General features: G+C 40.2%; 1 protein-coding gene across 8 annotated transcripts in view; it reads left to right on the forward strand.

Annotated features, from left to right (window-relative positions):
* The window catches only part of CngB (Cyclic nucleotide-gated ion channel subunit B), an 81,263-nt gene that overhangs the window by 6,197 nt on the left and 56,166 nt on the right, over positions 1 to 18,900 (forward strand). For 5 of the 8 annotated variants that reach the window (XM_071670616.1, XM_071670615.1, XM_071670613.1 and 2 more), the window contains exons 4-7: positions 7,000 to 7,118; positions 10,416 to 10,549; positions 10,933 to 11,115; positions 15,235 to 15,497. In XM_071670616.1, the coding sequence (XP_071526717.1) occupies positions 7,000 to 7,118; positions 10,416 to 10,549; positions 10,933 to 11,115; positions 15,235 to 15,497 (699 nt within the window). Of the gene's footprint in view, positions 1 to 6,999; positions 7,191 to 10,415; positions 10,550 to 10,932; positions 11,116 to 15,234; positions 15,498 to 18,900 lie in introns of those variants that run through there. The other 3 variants (XM_071670617.1, XM_071670619.1, XM_071670620.1) reach the window with 2 other exon arrangements.

The following is an 18,900-nucleotide window of genomic DNA, read 5'->3' on the forward strand; positions in this document are numbered from 1 at the left end:
ATTGTTTTAAGTGTTCATGGTCATAATAGTAGTTTGTTGCTTATTTGTATTGCTTCAGGGATGGGAAATGAGCCAGTGAACCTATAGGGTCTTTAGCAAGCAGTGCTAGCTTTCTTTAAAATGATAGTGCTCCTTCTGAATGTATGAGAGCTATGTTTCTATGTTGTTTTCTGTTACGGACTGTTAGATGTGTAGTTATGTTTATCTTTAAATGAAATTTTTGTAGTTAGTGAGGATTTGGAAGTTCTGCATATTCACAGTCTTTCTCCTGTATAATCATCTACACTAGTTCTAATATGGTTGCAAAACATACCAGCACTCATCTTCTTTAAAACCATTGCACTTTGTTGTGCAAGAGAAGGTCTGTTTATTGATAAATGTCCTTTACCAGAGGGTGATGAAACTGTTGGTGGCGTAAGTCTTTTACCATATCATATTGTCGACAGTTTTCTTCCTGAAGGTCATCATGTCTTTGAACTCTGGTGGAAAGATTATGCACAGTTTGTGTCTTGATGAATGATACAATGAAATATGGTCACAGCTCTTTCTGTAATATAGAAACAAACCTTTTAAGTATCCCTATCATCCTCTGCAGCATCAGCCACTACTTAGATGATGTGGCTGTTGTTTAATTTTCCTTTTCTTTCAAGCAACTAAGGAGATACATTCTTTCGTAGTTAGATCTTTGAGAGATAGCAGCAGTAAACTCTTCTTGGGGACCTTCGGAATTCACTTATCTGCTTAGAAAGGGAACTTGTGCAGTGTCATGCTTCACACAACACATCACATTAAACAGAAAGGCTCAGGGCTGAATAAATGTTTATTATCTGCTAAATGGTAATATCTCTGGCTGTTTTCACATTTCTGTCCCACACCATCTTTGCAGATAAAGGCATGTCTTTAATTTTTTGAACAATTTTATCATTGTTCAAGAAATCACTGTACAGTATTTCTGATACATTAATTTACCAATGTTTTACTTATTTACCATCTGTGTAAGGCTTTTCTCATATCATGATCTCTTGCATTACCACAAAATTAGGGGCAGTTGTGTTGCTTGGTGATTTCACCCATTTATTGAAACTGTCTTCACTCTTCTCAACTTTTTGCTTCTGTTTATATACCACTTTCTTGTGGCAACTCCATCTGGATATTTCTTAGTGAAAATACTGTGTTTCCAGATAAAGTGCATTTTGAGGCTGAACTCTCGTAGTCTTATTTTTTATTAAAGACATGAAGGAGGTCCTGTAGAACTTGATATGAATGCAAAAGGTTTGATCCAGTCATTTTGAAATTATTTTTTCTATTAGAGGCTATTCATACCCCATGGTTTGATACCAGTTATATTTAACCATGATTCTAAATCTGGCTGTATACTAGAAGAATGATAATAGTTCATAGGTATTACACAGGTACAGGAGAGAGGGATTGCGGAATAGGCTGATCATAATTAGGATGGGATGAAAACACTGCCACTCATTCATCTTGTTTCTCATGTGACCCAGATCAACTTATTATATCATACAGGTTTAAGTTTCCTTTTAATGAATAGTAAATTAATATGAAACTTATTAATTCCTCTTGCACTGTAAGTGTGACTATGAGGTGAATATCCATGGGGAGAAGAAAGGATCAACTGATATACTGCAGCACAATGAAAAATTCTTCCACAGGCCTGTATCTGATGCTGGTTGCTGTTTTCTTTCATTTAGTTATTTATTCACAATCCTGTACTTCCTACCTTTTCTTATATAAAGATTAATTTGATGAGAGAAAAAGAGTATTTGCACAAGAAAACAGAGTTTTACCAAACTCAGAGGTTGTACTGATGAAGAAAGGTAAGATGTGTTCCTGTGATTAACTGCACAATGAAAACTGAGTTGTTTGCATAATACTGCTGCCTTTCTCCTTACACACAAATTTTGTCATATGTGAACTATGGTGTAAAAGTATGTCATTTATGAACGAATTGGTTGTAGCCTAGTTGATATTGAAGGAAACTTTTTTATATCAAAAGGGAGTTATCACTCTTTATAAACACATTATTGTTTTTCTTATCAAGTTCTTCATTAGTAGGATTTTACAAATATAGATATTCATTACTTAATCATAACTTTCTTATTTGCATTATGAGTAAAGGACAGGATCTGCACAAGTTTCCATAGAGTTGTTCGATGCTTACCCCAGTTCTAGAGTCAAAAGATAAAGTCAGTGTGCCATAATTGAAAGTTTTCGTTAATTCTCATGTATCCAAACCATTTTAGTACACCATCTTCAGCTCTCAAGTACATCCTTGTTTTATCTCCACACTTTTTTTTTAATTTGTTACATCTTATATGATCAGCCCTCCTCATTTTCAGTGCATTCACCCATTTCCATACTCATTCATCTAGGGCTCATGCTTTGCATCTATGCAATCTGCTGGGACTATTGTGTATTGAACATACACATTCGTTCACACTCAATATCTAGCTATCATGTGTAATACACTGAAACCACAGCCCCGTTTCCACATCCAGGCCCCACAGACCTTTCCAGGTTTACCCCAGATTCTTCACATGCCCAGGTTCAATCCATTTGACAGCACGTCGACTCCGGTATATTTTACTTTTTATTTATTTATTTATTTTGCTTTGTCACTGTCTCCCACGTTAGCGAGGTAGCGCAAGGAAACAGACGAAAGAATGGCCCAACCCACCCATATACACATGTATATACATACACGTCCACACAAGCAAATGTACATACCTATACATCTCAATGTACACATATATATACACACACACAGACATATACATATATACACATGTACATAATTCAGTCGAGAACATTATCTCGGAAAGCAAAAATGGGTATGTTTGAAGGAATAGTGGTTCCAACAATGTTGTATGGTTGCGAGGCGTGGGCTATGGATAGAGTTGTGCGCAGGAGGATGGATGTGCTGGAAATGAGATGTTTGAGGACAATGTGTGGTGTGAGGTGGTTTGATCGAGTGAGTAACGTAAGGGTAAGAGAGATGTGTGGAAATAAAAAGAGCGTGGTTGAGAGAGCAGAAGAGGGTGTTTTGAAGTGGTTTGGGCACATGGAGAGAATGAGTGAGGAAAGATTGACCAAGAGGATATATGTGTCGGAGGTGGAGGGAACGAGGAGAAGAGGGAGACCAAATTGGAGGTGGAAAGATGGAGTGAAAAAGATTTTGTGTGATCGGGGCCTGAACATGCAGGAGGGTGAAAGGAGGGCAAGGAATAGAGTGAATTGGAGCGATGTGGTATACCGGGGTTGACGTGCTGTCAGTGGATTGAATCAAGGCATGTGAAGCATCTGGGGTAAACCATGGAAAGCTGTGTAGGTATGTATATTTGCGTGTGTGGACGTATGTATATACATGTGTATGGGGGGGGTTGGGCCATTTCTTTCGTCTGTTTCCTTGCGCTACCTCGCAAACGCGGGAGACCGCGACAAAGTATAAAAAAAAAAAAAAAAAAAAAATTCATACTGTCTGCCTTTATTTATTCCCATCGCCACCTCGCCACACATGGAATAACAACCCCCTCCCCCTTCATGTGTGCGAGGTAGCGCTAGGAAAAGACAACAAAGGCCCCATTCGTTCACACTTAGTCTCTAGCTGTTATGTAATAATGCACCAAAACCACAGCTCCCTTTCCACATCCAGGCCCCACAGAACTTTCCATGGTTTACCCCAGACACTTCACATGCCCTGGTTCAATCCATTGACAGCACGTTGACCCCAGTATACCACATCGTTCCAATTCACTCTATTCCTTGCATGCCTTTCACCATCCTGCATGTTCAGGCCCCGATCACACAAAATCTTTTTCACTCCATCTTTCCACCTCCAATTTGGTCTCCCACTTCTCCTCATTTTCTCCACCTCTGACACATATCCCCTTGGTCAATCTTTCCTCACTCATTCTCTCCATGTGACCAAACCATTTCAAAATACCCTCTTCTGCTCTCTTACCCTTACATTACTTACTCGATCAAACCACCTCACACCACATACTGTCCTCAAACATCTCATTTCCAGCACATCAACCCTCCTGCGAACAACTCTATCCATAGCCCACGCCTCATAGCCACACAACATTGTTGGAACCACTATTCCTTCAAACATACCCATTTTTGCTTTCCGAGATAATGTTCTCGACTTCCAAACATTCTTTAAGGCTCCCAGAATTTTCGCCCCCTCCCCCACCCTATGATTCACTTCCGCTTCCATGGTTCCATCCACTGCCAGATCCACTCCCAGATATCTAAAACACTTTACTTCCTCCAGTTTTTCTCCATTCAAACTTACCTCCCAGTTGACTTGACCCTCAACCCTACTGTACCTAATAACCTTGCTCTTATTCACATTTACTCTTAACTTTCTTCTTTCACACACTTTACCAAACTCAGTCACCAGCTTCTGCAGTTTCTCACATGAATCAGCCACCAGCGCAGTATCATCAGCGAACAACAACTGACTCACTTCCCGAGCCCTCTCATCCAAAACAGACTGCATACTTTCCCCCTTTTCAAAACTCTTCCATTAGCCTCCCTAACAACCCCATCCATAAACAAACAACCATGGAGACATCACACACCCCTGCCGCAAACCTACATTCACTGAGAACCAATCACTTTCCTCTCTTCTTACACGTACACATGCCATACATCCTCGATAAAAACTTTTCACTGCTTGTAACAACTTACCTTCCACACCATATATTCTTAATACCTTCCACAGAGCATCTCTATCAACTGTATCATATGCCTTCTCCAGATCCATAAATGCTACATACAAATCCATTTGCTTTTCTAAGTATTTCTCACATACATTCTTCAAAGCAAACACCTGATCCACACATCCTCTACCACTTCTGAAACCACACTGCTCTTCCCCAATCTGATGCTCTGTACATGCCTTCACCCTCTCATTCAATGCCCTCCCATATAGTTTACCAGGAATACTCACCAAACTTATACCTCTGTAATTTGAGCACTCACTCTTATCCTCTTTGCCTTTGTACAATGTCACTATGCAAGCATTCCACCAATCCCCAGGCACCTCACCATGAACCACACATACTTTAAATAACCTCACCAACCAGTCAACAATACAGTCACCCCCTTTTTTAATAAATTCCACTGCAATACCATCCAAACCTGCTGCCTTGCCGGCTTTCATCTTCCGCATAGCTTTTACTACCTCTTCTCTGTTTACCGAATCATTTTCCCTAACCCTCTCACTTTGCACACACCTCGACCAAAACACCCTATATCTGCCACTCTATCATCAAACACATTCATCAAACCTTCAAAATACTCACTCCATCTCCTTCTCACATCACCACTACTTGTTATCACCTCCCCATTAGCCCCCTTCACTGAAGTTCCCATTTGCTCCCTTGTCTTATGCACTTTATTTACCTCCTTCCAAAACATCTTTTTATTCTCCCTAAAATTTAATGATACTCTCTCACCCCAACTCTCATTTGCCCTCTTTTTCACCTCATGCACCTTTCTCTTGACCTTTTGCCTCTTTCTTTTATACATCTCCCACTCATTTGCATTTTTTCCCTGCAAAAATCGTCCAAATGCCTCTCTTCTCTTTCACTAATAATCTTACTTCTTCCTCCCACCACTCACTACCCTTTCTACTCAACCCACCTCCCACGCTTCTCATGCCACAAGCATCTTTTGCGCAGGCCATCACTGCTTCCCTAAATACATCCCATTCCTCCCCCACTCCCCTTACCTCCTTTGTTCTCACCTTTTTCCATTCTGTACACAGTCTCTCCTGGTGCTTCCTCACACAAGTCTCCTTCCCAAGCTCACTTACTCTCACCACTCTCTTCACCCCAACATTCTCTCTTCTTTTCTGAAAACCCCTACAAATCTTCACCTTCGCCTCCACAAGATAATGATGAGACATCCCTCCAGTTGCACCTCTCAGCACATTTACATCCAAAAGTCTCTCTTTGGCACGCCTATCAATTAACACGTAATCCAATAATGCTCTCTGGCCATCTCTCCTACTTACATACGTATACTTATGTATATCTCGTTTTTTAAACCAGGTATTCCCAATCACCAGTCCTTTTTCAGCACATAAATCTACAAGCTCTTCACTATTTCCATTTACAACACTGAACACCCCATGTATACCAATTATTCCCTCAACTGCCACATTACTCACCTTTGCATTCAAATCACCCATCACTATAACCCGGTCTTGTGCATCAAAACCACTAACACACTCATTCAGCTGCTCCCAAAACACTTGCCTCTCATGATCTTTCTTCTCATGCCCAGGTGCATATGCACCAATAATCACCCATCTCTCTCCATCAACTTTCAGTTTTACCCTTTTTATTACCACATATCTCTCTTACCCTTTCATTACTTACTCGATCAAACCACCTCACACTACATATTGTCCTCAAACATCTCATTTCCAACACATCCACCCACCTCTGCACAACTCTATCTATAGCCCACACTACTTTTATCCACATTGATTCTCATCATTTTTTTTTTCGTACACCTCCATGTACTCAAAAACCAGTTTCTGCAGTTTCTCAATTGAATCTGCCATTAGAGTTGTGTTATCAGCAAACAGCAACTGACTTAACCTTTCAGCTGATTAGTGCTGGTTATTAATGTTTTCACATGCAGGAGTTACTATGATGAGATTACCCATATGATATTTACTGTGTTGCAAGCTGTGAAACCATTGTTCTCTGATATAGGTATACACATTCCCTCAGGAGTAGGGTTTTATGTCATCCCTGGACACATTCTTTTTAAGTAGTATTTTCATTTAGGTTCATGCTTTAAAGTGCTTACACCCTTATGCTTAATTCACTGTATATTATTGTATCATTGTTGAGATACTTACTCATTGATTTATTCTTGATGTCTAAAATATGTCTAGAATTCCTTTTTTGAAATTTTTGAATAGAAATTGAGATGACTTATTCTGTTTATTCACAGGGAGCACACAGCCCTTGGTTGGGCAGGTACACTGTGCCCATCATCAACATTGCCTCGGACAACTCTTCCGCTCACCCACTCAGGTCATCTACCTCACTCAACAGTGACAGAAGTGACTTGTGAGCAGATCGATTGTCTGGATGGCTATCTTTTGTGCCTGTGTAACTTCAGCTGATGAAGTGTTTATCTCAGTGTGTAACTGTGTAGTTGTGATTATGATTGTACAAGTATCTTAGTGGCTGTGTGACTTTCTCTTGTTATGCATAACTTTGTTGTTGGCTGAGTAGTTAGATAAACATTTGCGTGCTGAGTTGCTGAACAGCTGGGACTGTATAGCTGGCACAGTAGCCAAGTAGCTTGCTATGTTGCTATATAGTTTGATGTGTGGTTTTGCATCAGGATGTGTGGTAATGTGTTTAGGCTTTATAAAGTTTGTGTATCTGACAGTGTGGCTGTACAGGTGACTGATTAACTTCCTTTGAGATAGGTGCTTTGTTTCGTAGGCTTTGGATTATAACTGGCTTTGAACCTTTCTGAGTTGCAGTGTAGCAGGGTATATGGTAGTATTGTTGGGTAGCTGGTTGTATGGTTGTATGATATGATGAGTATCTGTGAAGCCAGTTGAATGGTTATATTGATGCATTTTTTACTGTGTGAGTGGTTTTCTATAGCTGTGGTTGAAAGATTGTATAAATGGCTGTGTAACTGTCAGTATTTCTGTTTAACTAGATAGATGACTATGTGTCTGTATGGCAGTGTAGATGTTTGGCTGAGCTTATTCATAGTTGTCTTTGTAATGGAAGAGGGGATGTTTGGCTGACTGAATTGTTTTTATATTGTATAGCATGGTGAGTTATTCTGTCTCTTGTTATGCATAGATTAATGGATGTAAATACTGGCTAAATGGCTCTGCAACTGTCAGAGTGGATATGATGATAGAATGTCATTCTATTTACCTGTTTATAAGGTATGAGGAAAAAGTTTCACAGGCCATTGAGTAGTCTTTTAATCCTCTGTAAACTGCTGGCATTCACTGTTCCTTTGTTAGTCTGTTCCAGCCATTCACCACCCTATCAAAAGCTTTGGATATGTCAAGGGTAACTACACAAGACTCCCGAAAATCTTTCAGGGATGATGACCTGACATTAGGAAGATTGGAAAGAATATCATTATTGTATCTTGCTTTACAGAAGAGAAGACAGAGATTCGAGGTGTAAGAATGTGAGAGTTGAGGAAGGATTCAAAGACTGAAAATGGTAGATTTCAAAGCAATGGGATGATTGTTAGAGGGGTCAGAACACACCTTTCTAAGGGATGGGATGCATCAACACATGCTTTCAAGAAGGAAAAGTTTTGGAACAGATGAGCAAGCACAGGTGCAGATTCAGAGGCACACTCTTTAAGTGCACTGGGATGGATGCCAACTGGACCCTTAAAGATTTTTTCCATCCCATCTTGCTGATGCTAGGACAGTAGTGGCCTCCACATCCACATTGATAACACTTTTAAAGTTGATATTTGGCTCCTTACGCATTTCATCATCCTCAAGAATTCTTCCCTCAGAGTCCCTTAGCTGCTTTGTGACTGATAATTTGTTCTTGATGAAATAATAAAAAAGTTTTAGATTGTTTCTTGCATTGTCTACAGTACTCTGCTTCAGAGTTATTATCTCTTGTACCTCTCATATGCTGGCTGGCTACTCTGTCATCTGTATCTTCTTGGTAGATCTCCGAGTTCCTTTGCTCTTCGTCATTCCCTATTGGACCATGTCTTTTCCTTTATTGATCCTTTTTCTTTGTTAGCATCCATTGGTACCCATGTTCTGACTCCACTGTGAATTTGCATTGGTCTGTGTATGTGTTATAGAACTCTCTTTCCCATCTTATATCATCAAAGAACTTGATCATCTCTCATAGTTCCCATAATTGTATTTCCTCTTTAGGTCCTGTGCCCACTCTGATCCTCCTCTTGTGTCATCCTCCATCATATTGTTAAAATCAAGCACTTTGTGATCACTTGTTCTAACTGGGGAGTCACACGTGATGTGCTCTTTTTTCATGCTAATATGTATAAAGGGAATGTCTAGTAGAGATGGTGTGTCTTCATTCCCTGCTGATTCTCACATGCTCCAAGATGTACAGACACAGGAACTTCTCCTGCATACACTCTTGGAACTCGTGTCTCTGTGAGAAAAGTTTTCTGATTCATATCCATGTAACTGAAATCCTCCATTACCGGTGCTTTATCATATCTGAGAGGGGAGAGCTTTACCAATTCCTTCACCATCCCGATTATTCCTTCATGTTTATAATGCTTTATTTCCAGAAAATGTAAGATTGATTGAGGTGTGAGACTTCTCTTGACATAGATATATGTATCAGGTTAAGCACCTTAATTTGTCTCCCCACAGTCAATCATCTTCAATCCATTCTATTGATGAGAAATTCTTATAAATTTTCTTGGAAGGAGATACAGAGGCTTTTGGCTAGATTTAGGGGACCAGGCAGAGCATGATCCAGAATTACTTGGCAGTGATGATCTGTCTTCAGATTGAATGGAGAGTGATTTTATGGACACTAGCAGTATTGTAAATTAACCCAGATATGGCAGGAGAAAATGTTTTTAGTTCAAGTGGATGCAGTTCTGCCAGCACACTCTTGACCTTGACAACACCATCTCATTGGCACAGCTGGTAATTTTAACAGCTTTCATGATTTTGCTTTTTTAAAAATTATCTGTGAATTGCACTGATTATAACAAGATAAGATTTACTATATAAGATAAAACTCAATAATAATTAGAAATCAGTTCTTTGGTGTAGGTAAGATAGACAGTAATTCATACAAAGTGGCAACTCACTTGACTCTCAGGCTTTACTCCTGCACTTTTTGCTTGTGCTGACACATCTGCAAAACTTATACATATCATCCAAATGATAGCATTTGATGAAATATACTTCTGAAGTGATTTTTCATGATAATCCAAATATTTTTATTGGTGTAACAAGTTTGTTAAGCTAAATGTGTGACCATGTGACATATCACTGTAACAAGATTGTTAAGCTGAATATGTGACCATATGACTTTTCCTAAAGTACTTTAATACTGAATGATTGTGTGATAACTGTTGATGCTTTTGCAAGTGTATGATTATTTATAACTATGGCTGAATGTCTGTCAGTGTGACTGTCTTTTGTGTTAGTCATTGTCAGATACTTGGTGCCATTTCTTAATTTCATGGCCTGTAATTACTATGATTAATTGTATTATTAGAAATTTATGTAAAGTATGATAGCTTTATCAACTTTTGGTCAACAACTGATAGAACAGGGTAACCTGGATAAAGTAAAAAAACACTGTTAAACTCACTTAACCTTGGCTGACCTAATATAAGCCAGAATGATCTTCTCCCAACAGCACCAGCCTGGAGCACAGTCGGTATGTGACAGAACGTATTCACAACCTTGTGACAGCATTCAGCCAGCGAGCCAACAGGGTGAAGGCACAGATCACTCAGCCTCCAACACCCTCTACTGAACTCTCAGATGGCTGTAGGTGCCCAAGATTAGTCACTTTCTCTTACCCTTTCCATATACTGCTCTTTCAAATATTATTTTCATTTATCTACTTGTCTTTTCCCTCTTTGCTTCTCATGTCCCTTTAGCTTTCAAGCCTGCATTTTCTCCCTTTTGTTTCTTTCACTCTTCTTCTCACTTTCATGTTCTCACATTTTTTTTGTTCCTTCCCACATCCCTTTTTTGTGTAGAGCAAAGAATTGTTTTAGCAACAACACATGGACAGCAATTAGATTGAGACGTTTGAAATAAGTTTAAAGTTAATTGGCATATGTGTAGATTTTATTGAGGAAGAGACTGGCTAGCTGTTGAGTGTTTTGAAACGTAACAGTAATGTCCTGAACTCTCATTCCCTGCAGGTGATGATGCCCACAAAGCTCCAGACATACGGCAGAGGCTAGACTCTCTTGTGCCTGACATATCTTCCAGGTCCCCATCTCTACCTCATTTGGTGGGGATCAACACACGACGTGCCCGTTTGTTGCGATTTCTGTATGGGTGTAAGAAGAATATGACCTTTCCTAAGGCTATGGAACCCCAGAGTAAGTGGTGTTCATTTCCTATGACCACACCTTATGTTATTTCCAAGTAATAACTTGAATTTAAGATCAAGATTGTTTTAGGTTAAGCTTAGAAAGGCAGTAAATTTTGTATGGTATTCAAATCCATTTTGTCCACGGAAGTCAAGAGCTACCCTCTGTGCTATTTTAACTTTAGTTAGTGAAGGAATCTTGTCAGGAGTGGTCATGATTGGTTTCACTTCCTTGATATAAAAAAGATCATTAATCTAGTTTTGATTAATAACAGCATCGGGAAGAGCCAACTTAATTTATATCACATACCTTTATGCAAGTGAATGCAAGAGTTTTGGAAAGAGGGGCAAGTATGAAGTCTGTTGTGGATGAGAGAGCTTGGGAAGTGAGTCAGTTGTTGTTCGCTGATGATACAGCGCTGGTGGCTGATTCATGTGTGAAACTGCAGAAGCTGGTGACTGAGTTTGGTAAAGTGTGTGAAAGAAGAAAGTTAAGAGTAACTGTGAATAAGAGCAAGGTTATTAGGTACAGTAGGGTTGAGGGTCTAGTCAGTTGGGAGGTAAGTTTGAATGGAGAAAAACTGGAGGAAGTAAAGGGTTTTAGATATCTGGGAGTGGATCTGGCAGCGGATGGAACCATGGAAGCGGAAGTGAATCATAGGGTGGGGGAGGGGGCGAAAATCTTGGGAGCCTTGAAGAATGTGTGGAAGTTGAGAACATTATCTCGGAAAGCAAAAATGGTTATGTTTGAAGGAATAGTGGTTCCAACAATGTTGTATGGTTGCAAGGCGTGGGCTAAGGATAGAGTTGTGTGGAGGAGGATGGATGTGCTGGAAATGAGGTGTTTGAGGACAATGTGTGGTGTGAGGTGGTTTGATCGAGTAAGTAATGTAAGGGTAAGAGAGATGTGTGGAAATAAAAAAGCATGGTTGAGAGAGCAGAAGAGGGTGTTTTGAAATGGTTTGGGCACATGGAGAGAATGAGTGAGGAAAGATTGTCCAAGAGGATATATGTGTCGGAGGTGGAGGGAACGAGGAGAAGTGGGAGACCAAATTGGAGGTGGAAAGATGGAGTGAAAAAGATTTTGTGTGATCGGGGCCTGAACATGCAGGAGGGTGAAAGGAGGGCAAGGAATAGAGTGAATTGGATCGATGTGGTATACCGGGGTTGACGTGCTGTCAGTGGATTGAATCAGGGCATGTGAAGCGTCTGGGATAAACCATGGAAAGTTGTGTGGGGCCTGGATGTGGAAAGGGAGCTGTGGCTTCGGGCATTATTGCATGACAGCTAGAGACTGAGTGTGAACGAATGGGGCCTTTGTTGTCTTTTCCTAGTGCTTCCTCGCACACATAAGGGGGGAGGGGGATGGTATTCCATGTGTGGCGAGGTGGCGATGGGAGTGAATAAAGGCAGACAGTGTGAATTGTGTGCATGGGTATATATATATGTGTCTGTGTGTGTATATATATGTGTACATTGAGATGTATAGGTATGTATATTTGCGTGTGTGGACGTGTATGTATATACATTGTGTATGGGGGTGGGTTGGGCCATTTCTTTCGTCTGTTTCCTTGCGCTACCTCGCAAACGCGGGAGACAGCGACAAAGCAAAATAAATAAATAAATAAATAACCTTTATGCTGTTTATTGTTAAGGATTACTGTTAAGGAAAAATGCTTCTGGTAGATTTCTAATTTGATTAGTATAGCAAATGTACATTAGAGAGTATGAAGTCTGTTGGGGATGAGAGAGCTTGGGAAGTGAGTCAGTTGTTGTTCGCTGATGATACAGCGCTGGTGGCTGATTCATGTGAGAAACTGCAGAAGCTGGTGACTGAGTTTGGTAAAGTGTGTGGAAGAAGGAAGTTAAGAGTAAATGTGAATAAGAGCAAGGTTATTAGGTACAGTAGGGTTGAGGGTCAAGTCAATTGGGAGGTGAGTTTGAATGGAGAAAAACTGGAGGAAGTGAAGTGTTTTAGATATCTGGGAGTGGATCTGGCAGCGGATGGAACCATGGAAGCGGAAGTGGATCATAGGGTGGGGGAGGGGGCGAAAATTCTGGGGGCCTTGAAGAATGTGTGGAAGTCGAGAACATTATCTCGGAAAGCAAAAATGGGTATGTTTGAAGGAATAGTGGTTCCAACAATGTTGTATGGTTGCGAGGCGTGGGCTATGGATAGAGTTGTGCGCAGGAGGATGGATGTGCTGGAAATGAGATGTTTGAGGACAATGTGTGGTGTGAGGTGGTTTGATCGAGTGAGTAACGTAAGGGTAAGAGAGATGTGTGGAAATAAAAAGAGCGTGGTTGAGAGAGCAGAAGAGGGTGTTTTGAAGTGGTTTGGGCACATGGAGAGAATGAGTGAGGAAAGATTGACCAAGAGGATATATGTGTCGGAGGTGGAGGGAACAAGGAGAAGAGGGAGACCAAATTGGAGGTGGAAAGATGGAGTGAAAAAGATTTTGTGTGATCGGGGCCTGAACATGCAGGAGGGTGAAAGGAGGGCAAGGAATAGAGTGAATTGGAGCGATGTGGTATACCGGGGTTGACGTGCTGTCAGTGGATTGAATCAAGGCATGTGAAGCGTCTGGGGTAAACCATGGAAAGCTGTGTAGGTATGTATATTTGCGTGTGTGGACATATGTATATACATGTGTATGGGGGGGGGTTGGGCCATTTCTTTCGTCTGTTTCCTTGCGCTACCTCGCAAACGCGGGAGACAGCGACAAAGTATAAAAAAAAAAAAAAAAAAAAAAAAACTGTAGTATGAAAAGTGTTCTGTTTATATATCATTTTGAGATGTGACCAGTGAAAGAAGCACTTTTGACTATGTGAAAATGAACCTAAGATTTCTCTTATATTATACCAGTTAAATTTATTGAATCATGACTCTTGTTGCCATCATCTGACAGACATCATCTCTCACTTTGGTTACTCTCTTAGATAATTTCTTGTGTGGTTCCTACCCAGCATCAAAATCTTGAGTGCATGGAAAATGTATTTTTAAAGACTTTTATAACAAAGTTGGTATACATTATGAATATAAAGAAGTAAATGCATGAAATTTAGAAGTCTGGGTATTAGTATGATTGTGTTAAAAGTTAACAAGACCTCATCTAGGCTATACCAAGGAAAACAGATTATGATGAAATAAGTGAATGATATCTGTCATAGCATAGTTCTGTTTTTGTGTGACCCACTATTTCATATTTACAGGGCTTATATCCTTTCTCATATAGTGTTGTTCACATGTCTGGGGTTGTTCTTAATTCTCCAGGAATAAACTCTTCAGCCATACCTTACTGTTTGACACATGTTGCTGCCCTTTTACTATTTTACAAGTTATTATATTGGTCATTGCTCTTGTCTGCTGCCTGCATGAATCTTTGCACCAAGGCTTGGACCTGAGGCAAGGGTCTGCCTAGTGCTTCCCACAGTTTCTGGATGGAGACTGGCCTCTTTAGGATTGACTATTATCACTCTTCTTTCTTTTAACGGTGAAGCTATGGAATTCTCTTCCCCTTTTCATCATTCCTGTAAATATAGCTGTAAACATTTGCAGAGCTCTGACTGGTTTCTACATTCTCTTATTTCTTTTTCCCTTTCTTTTGAAATAGCCTTGATTGGGTATGTTTTGTCCTTACCATGTGGGTTGCTACAAAAGAGAAAAAAATGGAAAATGCATCCTGTTTTTTTGCAGTAAACTATAATGTTTGATATTAAGCATCGCATCATTATCTCAAAGGCTTTCATCATATTTTCAATTTTAGTTGTGATATTCATGGCAAGACACTTTTTTGTTCTTCAGAAAACTTTCATAGTAATTACAGTACTTGTATAAAAGAACTAATTACTCACTTTCATCTGTAATTAGATTAATATTTTTAATCCTCTTGAATTACTATGAGGAGCGAAGCGTGTAGATTGTCAGATTATAAAATGAGATATATGGCTTTTTTATGGTGAAAGTTACCTTGTCTGCCCTTGGAAAGATAAAGTTCTGACAGCTCTGCATAGGTGTTGCATGAGTGGAATGTAGATTCTGTAATGCTACAAGTAAATGCTCTAGCTGTAGAGTTTAGGGTGAAGTATGATTGCTTTTCTTAACATCCTTTTTTTTTTCTCCCACCAGGCCGGTTGTACATATCTTGGCTATTAGTCACTTGCATAATGTATGTGTACAATGCATGGGTTATTCCTTTACGCTCAGTGTTCAGTGAATACCAGACAAAAGATAATCTTGGGTACTGGCTTGCTGCTGACTATTTAGCAGACCTGGTTTACATCCTGGACATTGTGGTGTTCAAGTCACGTGTCATGTACCTGGACAATGGCTTCTGGGTCAGCACGCCCAAACTTATGCGTCGACATTACTTGAAGACCTCCAGATTTAGGGTATGTTAACTTTGATTTTGATCTTATGGTGAAGGGTATTGGAGTTACTCCAGGACCCCATTCTCAGGAGTTCCTGTGCCTCCAAGGCAGTGCTGCTTCCAGTAGCAGAAAAATAATGAATTCCTTTGAAGTGAAAGGTTCTTTGAAGAGAATGTACTTTCATTGATACAGCCTTGCCAACGGGCGACACTGCTTAAAGACATCCATGTTGCTTTAGATCTTACGATGAAAGGGTCTTGGAGTTACTCCAGTTGATACCGCCTTGATTTTTTCCTTACGGTGCATCCTCATGGAGGTGTAGTTCTGTAACACATGTATATATATTTGTATATATGTATGTATATTTTTTCTCAATACTTGATCACCGTTTCCTGTATTAGAGAGGTAGTGCCAGGAACAGATGCAGAAAGGCCGCATTCACTCATCCATTCTCTTTCTGCTTTGTGTAATGCACTGAAACCACATCCCCATGTCCACAACCAGGCCCCATGGATCTTCCCATGCTTTACTCCGGCTTTTTCATGTACCTTGGTTTAGTCCATATACAGCACGATGACCCAGTGTACCACAGTATTCCAGTTCACGCCTGCATGTTCAGGCCCTAATCCCTCAAAATCTTTTTCATGCCATCCTTCCATCTCCAATATGGTCTCCCCTTTCTCTTTCTTTTTCTTTCATACTATTCGCCATTTCCCGCATTAGCGAGGTAGCGTTGAGAACAGAGGACTGGGCCCTTGAGGGAATATCCTCACCTGGGCCCCTTCTCTGTTCATTCTTTTGGAAAATAATACAAAAAAAAAAAAAAAAAAAACGAGAGGAGAGGATTTCCAGCCCCTCGCTCCCCTTTCTCAGATATATATTTTTTTTTTTTTTTTTTTTTTTTTTTTTTTTTTACTTTGTCGCTGTCTCCCGCGTTTGCGAGGTAGCGCAAGGAAACAGACGAAAGAAATGGCCCAACCCCCCCCCATACACATGTACATACACACGTCCACACACGCAAATATACATACCTACACAGCTTTCCATGGTTTACCCCAGACGCTTCACATGCCTTGATTCAATCCACTGACAGCACGTCAACCCCTGTATACCACATCGCTCCAATTCACTCTATTCCTTGCCCTCCTTTCACCCTCCTGCATGTTCAGGCCCCGATCACACAAAATCTTTTTCACTCCATCTTTCCACCTCCAATTTGGTCTCCCTCTTCTCCTCGTTCCCTCCACCTCCGACACATATATCCTCTTGGTCAATCTTTCCTCACTCATTCTCTCCATGTGCCCAAACCATTTCAAAACACCCTCTTCTGCTCTCTCAACCACGCTCTTTTTATTTCCACACATCTCTCTTACCCTTACGTTACTTACTCGATCAAACCACCTCACACCACACATTGTCCTCAAACATCTCATTTCCAGCACATCCATCCTCCTGCGCACAACTCTATCTATAGCCCACGCCTCGCAACCATACAACATTGTTGGAACCACCATTCCCTCAAACATACCCATTTTTGCTTTCCGAGATAATGTTCTCGACTTCCACACATTTTTCAAGGCTCCCAAAATTTTCGCCCCCTCCCCCACCCTATGATCCACTTCCGCTTCCATGGTTCCATCCGCTGCCAGATCCACTCCCAGATATCTAAAACACTTCACTTCCTCCAGTTTTTCTCCATTCAAACTCACCTCCCAATTGACTTGACCCTCAACCCTACTGTACCTCAGATATATTTATTTATTATTTATTTTATTTTGCTTTGTCGCTGTCTCCCGCGTTAGCAAGGTAGCGTAGGTATAATAGTATCAATGACTCCTTCTGTTTCCCATTTTAGAAAGTTAAAATACAAGGATGGGAGGTGTCCCCCCGTCCCCCCGTTCCCTTTAGTCACCTTCTACGACATGTGAGGAATGCGTGGGAAGTATTTTTCTCCCCTATCCCCAGGGATAATGTTTATGTATGTATTTATTTATCTATTGATAATTACTTCATGACCAGTCTTTATGAAAGATTGATTAGGTCCTCAGCTGCACATGCCATCTCAGCTAACATTAAAGGAAAAATCTGTGTCCTCTCTGTTTTCCTCCTCCCATATCTGTAATACAGTTTAGTACACTTTCTTCTCTCACCATATTGGGCTTTGCATAATCTATACTTTCACTCTGTTTCCTTTCAAACACCATTACTATACTTTAACTTGCATTTACCGTAGTTGCTTAAGCTTACACATGTACAACTTTTTGCAACTCCAGCAAACAACACAATGTCATCCACAAACAGACTTGTCTCTATCCACTATACCTCACCACCACACTCCTTTTTTACATCCCTTTTCCTTAGATTTCTTTCATCTCTTGTATCACTCCATCCAGATATATCAAAAAGCTATGGTAGCATCATGCAGCCCTTTCTTACACCCACATATATACCAAAACTTTCACTCAACTGTCCATACACTTATACACGTGCATTTGCTCTTCCGTAGAAGGCTTTTACACTATCCAACCATATATCCTAAATTCATCCCATAAAGCAGTCCATTCATCTATATCATACTCTTTCTCCAGATTCCCAAAAGATGCACACAGCTTTTTATCATTCACAAGATACTTCTCCAGTCATCCTCTGTAAAAATCTGATCCACACATCCTCTACCTTTCTTAATTTCTTCTTGCTCCCCACTTCTGCTTTCAACAACATCCATAACTCAGTCTCTCAACACTTTTGCATATACTTTTTTGTTATACTCAACAATATACTTATTCCCCTATTATTGCTACATAGATCCTTAGCACCTTTTTCTTTGAATAAAGGAATAATAATAGCTTTCACCCAATCCTCAGGTACAACATTGTGCTTCCATGCCAAAATTACTTATCAAATGTATCCCCTCTGCCGCACTTTCTTCTGCATACTTCAACATATCAGTTGTAATCCCATCCAGTCCAGTTTCCTTTCCTACCTTCAACTTCATTATTGCCCCTTTTACCTCCTTTCTTTCTGTAGGCCCAAGATCTTTTATCCTTTTCCTTCCATGCCTCAAACTCATGCACGTAACAGCTACTGCCTCCTCCCACATTCGTCAGTTCTTCAAAATACTCTTTCTATCTTCCTTTCATTTTCTCCTTTTGATTTAGCATCTCCCCTTCTATACTTCTTACATTTATATTTCCACTTTTACATCCACCTCTGCTTTTTCACCTCCTTCTGGTACAGTTTCTTATTTTCCTTAAGTTTATCACTCAACTGTCTTCCAGAATGTTCATCTGCTCTTGCTTTGCTTTACTCTATCAGTTTCTTAACATTCTGCTTACACATCTTATATGTTTCCTTCTCCTTTGCTGTACTTCTACTGGTACGTTCCATTCAAACAGTCTATCTTATGCCTTTTTCATCTCTTCCA

Source organism: Panulirus ornatus, chromosome 15, assembly GCF_036320965.1.
Source record: "Panulirus ornatus isolate Po-2019 chromosome 15, ASM3632096v1, whole genome shotgun sequence".
Classification (NCBI taxonomy): Eukaryota; Metazoa; Arthropoda; class Malacostraca; order Decapoda; family Palinuridae; genus Panulirus; species Panulirus ornatus.